Below are 4,725 nucleotides of genomic sequence, written 5' to 3' on the forward strand. Positions count from 1 at the left end.
TTCTTTGGCTTCTTAGGGGATTTGGTTGCTTTCTTAGCTGCTGCAGGTTTCTTGGCCGCAGCCGCCGGCTTCTTCTTGGCCTCCTTGTCCTTAGTCTCCTGCTGCTTCTTGTTGATCTTGAAGGATCCGGAGGCGCCGCTGCCTTTCACCTGGAGCAGGGTTCCCTTGGTCACCAGCCCCTTGATGGCCAGCTTCAGGCGGCCGTTGTTTCGGTCTACATCGTATCCTCCGGCAGCCAGAGCCTTCTTCAGGGCGGCCAGAGACACCCCACTGCGCTCCTTAGAGGCGGACACGGCTTTAACGAGCAGCTCGGACACGCTGGGACCGGAGGGTTTGTGGCTTTTCTTAGCGCCCCCTGCGGCTGATTTCTTCGGCTGCTTCTTGGACTTGGCGGCCGGTTCGGCGGGAGGAGCAGCGGCTGGTGCGGTTTCTGCCATAGTTTGTCGCTGACGTCTATAGGAAACAATACTGCGGAAGAGAAATATAGATTGCGGAGCTGCTGGCGACTCTTATATATTCAGCGGCTTCGCTCTGATTGGCTGCTGTGCTTCCATATTCCTGAGCTGTTATTGGCTGACGCAGAGCACAGGCCCCGCCCCATCCCGTCTGATCCCTGGTGAAGCTTCTCTCCCCTCTTGTGCTTCCCTGCCCGGGATAAGAGCCCCATACCGGCAAGAACCGGACAGGAGAGCTCGTTGTCTCCATTACTTCCTCCTCCCCATAACCCCACTTATCGGTTTATAACCGTCACTGGCCGAGGTGCCGGGAAGGGGCCGGGAGGAGGCCCCGGGATCTCCGTCACAGTCTTCCCGATCTGCTCATCACTGTGTATCCGGGAATATAAATCTGCTGCTGGGGATCGTTCCTTCTATTCCCGGCACCGGTCACCATCACACGGATCTTTACTACAACATCTACCGTCCAGGAAGCTGATTGCACGATGCGGAGACGGCCTGGAGCTGCTGAGAGCCCCGGAGGGTAACACAGGCGGCGCCTCCGCTCACTGCCAGCTCCCTGTAATATAATGTAATATATATGTCCCGTATATAAATATCCACATAACCCTGTGTGCACGGAGGTATAGAAGAATGGAAAAGTGCAGGTTCCTGTCACTTTACTGACCCGGAGATGATAGGGGGAGTTGTCCACAAGTAGAAGTGATGACTGTTCTCTCCTTCAGCTTCCTGACAGCTGTATGACCCCTAACACCCCCAGATGTCTCCTCGTGTCTGCAGAGAGCACAAGGAGGATGAAGGCGAAGGAGGAGTCCCCTCTATGGAGGATGGAGGAGAGGAGAAGGAGCCCCCTCTATGGAGGATGGAGGAGAGGAGAAGGAGACCCCTTTATGGAGGAGAGGAGAAGGAGCCCCCTCTATGGAGGAGAGGAGAAGTAGCCCCCTCTATGGAGGATGCAGGAGAGGAGAAGGTTTTGGATAAAGAGCTGGGGTTCCTACCCCTGGGGATATTCTCTCACATCCCGGCTGTGCAGGAGATCAGGGGAGATTTATAGAGTCTCCAAGATCCTGATCTACTTGTGGTTATTGTCTTTATCCCCGGCGGGTGTTGGATCTACCGGGCAGGAGCTGTCACAGCTGATCGGGCTCCGGGGAGTGTTCGGTCGGTAAGAGAGGAGGAAGATGCCGCAGGTATAAGATATCATCCGACTGAAGCTCTGGGTGTGGAAATGGTGGGGTCGGCGGGTGATCTCCGGGCTGCTCAGCGGTGAGAAGAGAGCGGGAGAAAGGAGACAGGGATAGCGGGAACCGGCGAGGACAGCGGAGGGAGCGGAGAGCAGTGAGGGGGTCAGAGGGGCTGAAGATGAAGAATAAGGGAAGAGAACAAAGGAGAAGATTCTGAGAAGGAAAGTAATAATCCTGATCCAGATACAAGACGATCCGGATTTTCTGTAGGATCCTTCACAGACTGTATTGTATCCGCAGATCCCTCGTCTATTCAGTGATGATCTCTGGGATCTATTGTGATTATTGTCCCCCTAGATCTCCATTATAAGAATTACTTGTACATTATCCGTATAACATCAGGCTCTATTGGGGATCTCCCTTCCTATTTATTTCTCCATAAATATAAATATCCAGAAATGTAATGCACGTTTGAGAATATTTGGGGGGAGTTAAATCTCCCAATCATTCCTGTTCGCATGGTTCACAAATAATTCATTTTTTTCTCTCTAAATAAAGAAAAAAAAGTATCAATAAACCTTTTATATAAAATAGTGTTCCTGTTAAAAGTCCACATGATGTGAGAGAGACAGGTTTGTGTGAGGAGGGGGCCGCTGGAGGCAACAGGAGTCTGTATCTCCCGCATTGTCCTTTATTTCACCCGCAGGAAATAGCCGAAGGGAAATGGATAAAATCTCTCCTGGACGGGGGAGCAGAGGCGGTGGTTGTGTAATGTGCATCCATTGTGGGGTCAGCCCCAAACCTAAGGACCCCCCGCGGGACATCATACTGTATGCGGCTCCAGACCTCCCCTTATACCGCTCATGTACTCACCGCAGAGAGAGAAAAGAGTCCTGTAATGTATGCAGGAGTGGAGCGGGCATTATACCGGGATGTGCCACTTATAAGGCAGCGATGTCTTCTAGAAATGTTTATTACTAATGTTATTCTGCTGGTTTATGTGTCACCTACTATCATGAAGCTGAGAACTATTTGCTGCCTCTTCCCCATTCCCATGTTCCCCTACTTCCAGCATCTTCAGTCATTGATAGCTCTACACCTAAGTGCCCTTACCCAGGTGGGCACACATACTTGAGGGTCCCGGTTTAGGCCCATGGGCTCCTATCAGCTCTCAGCCCCAGGCGCTCACAAGTGGGTTAAAAGAAAAAAACTAAACACATTTTTTTGTTTTTGTTTGTTTAATAGGAAACAGATTGGTTCAGCTCACTCCCACTGCCCGCAGCGACCGGATTGGTGTGGGCTTCACCTTCAATACAGGAATGCAGAAGAGGAGATTGTCCAGTGCAGGTAGATGGTAGTGAAATGCTTTTATTGAAATAACTTCAGCACATAGAGGACAAGGACATGAATGACACGTTTTGGCCCTAAAAATGGACCTTAGGGCCGAAACGCGTCACTCATGTCCTTTTCGTCTATGTGCTGAAGTTATTTCAATAAAAGCATTTTGTTACCACCTACCCGCACTGGACAATCTCCTCTTCTCCCCCCCCCCCCCCCCCCCCCAAAAAAAAAAAATAATAATCTATATATATCTTGGCAAAACCCGGCTGCGCTTAAGAAAAAACAACACACATATTTAATGTCAACTGTGAATTAAATTGTCTTTATATTATTTTAATGCCAACTGATAGACAATAGTTTTGGTGGTTTTATTTGGTGTACAAACAACATGTGAAAAACATGAATTTTCCAAATTCAATCCAGCAATAGTTAACCCCTTGGGGACAGAGGGTTTTTCCATTTTTGCCCTTTAGTTTTTTCCTTCATACCTTTTAAAAATCATAACCCTTTCAATTTTGCTCCTAAAAATCCATTTATTGGCTTATTTTTTGCGCCACCAATTCGACTCTGTAATGACATCAGTCATTTTACCCAAAAATCTACAGTGAAACAGAATAAAAAATCATTGTGCGACAAAATTGAAGAAAAAATGTGATTTTGTAACTTTTGGGGGCTTCCGTTTCTACACAGTACATTTTTGCTAAAAATGACACCTTATCTTTATGATTAAAATGATACCCTACTTATGATTTTTTTCAGAAGTACGACAAAATAAAATCTATATAACCACATGCAGGAAAATGTATACGTTTAATATTGTCATCTTCTGACACCTATAAAATAAAAATAAAAAATAAAAATCCGCAGACGGGCGGTATTAGGGTTCATTTTTTGTGCCGTGATTTGAATTTTTTAGCAGTTCCATTTTTGTATTGATCAGACTTTTTGATGGCCTTTTTATTCATTTTTTCATTTGATAAAAAGTGACAAAAATACGCTATTTTGGACTTTGGGATTTTTTTTGCGTGTATGTCATTGACCGTGCGGTTTACTTAACAAAATATTTTTATAATTTGGACATTTTTCCGCACGTGGCAATATCACATATGTTTATTTACACTTTTTTTTTTTTTATGGGAAAAGGGGGGTGATTCAAACTTTTATTAGGGAAGGGGTTAAATGATCTTTATAATAATAATAATAATAATAATAATAATAATTTATATAGCGCCTACAGATTCTGCAGCGCTTACAATTATGGGGTACAAACAAAGACAAGTATCAGACATAATATTACCCAATAACTATTCAAACAAGAGGTGTGGGGATATGTTGGGGATATTGTGAGGATATTGTGAGGATATTGTGAGGATATGGTGAGGCCAATTAGAGACTGTTATAGGCCTGTCTGAAGAGATGTGTTTTCAGGCCACATTTGAAACTATGGATGTCATTGTTGAGTCTGAGGGTTTTGAGGGATAGCATTCCAGAGAACCGGTGCAGCATGAGTGAAGTCTTGGAGACGGGAGTGAGAAGTTAATATTATAGAAGATGTTAGTGTGAGATAATTAGCAGATCGTAGAGAACGTGTAGGATGGTAGACAGAGATGAGAGAGGAGATATAGGGAGGTGCAGCATTGTGGAGAGCTTTGTGTGTGAGACTGAGGATTTTGTACTGTATTCTGGACTGAATTGGTAACCAGTGTAGTGACTGGCACAGGGAGGAGGCGTCGATGTAGTGACTG

The 4,725-nt window shown here is 45.8% G+C and overlaps 1 protein-coding gene across 1 annotated transcript; it reads right to left on the minus strand.

The window, feature by feature from the left end:
* Positions 1 to 29: 29 nt before the first annotated feature.
* LOC130323344 (histone H1B-like) lies at positions 30 to 437 on the minus strand (the record flags this gene model as incomplete). The annotated part of the gene is made up of 1 exon (XM_056553140.1): positions 30 to 437. A coding segment is annotated over exon 1 (408 nt), but the record flags the coding sequence as incomplete, so codon positions are not given.
* Positions 438 to 4,725: the final 4,288 nt, after the last annotated feature.

This window comes from Hyla sarda, unplaced genomic scaffold (assembly GCF_029499605.1).
Source record: "Hyla sarda isolate aHylSar1 unplaced genomic scaffold, aHylSar1.hap1 scaffold_2469, whole genome shotgun sequence".
In the NCBI taxonomy this organism is placed as follows: domain Eukaryota; kingdom Metazoa; phylum Chordata; class Amphibia; order Anura; family Hylidae; genus Hyla; species Hyla sarda.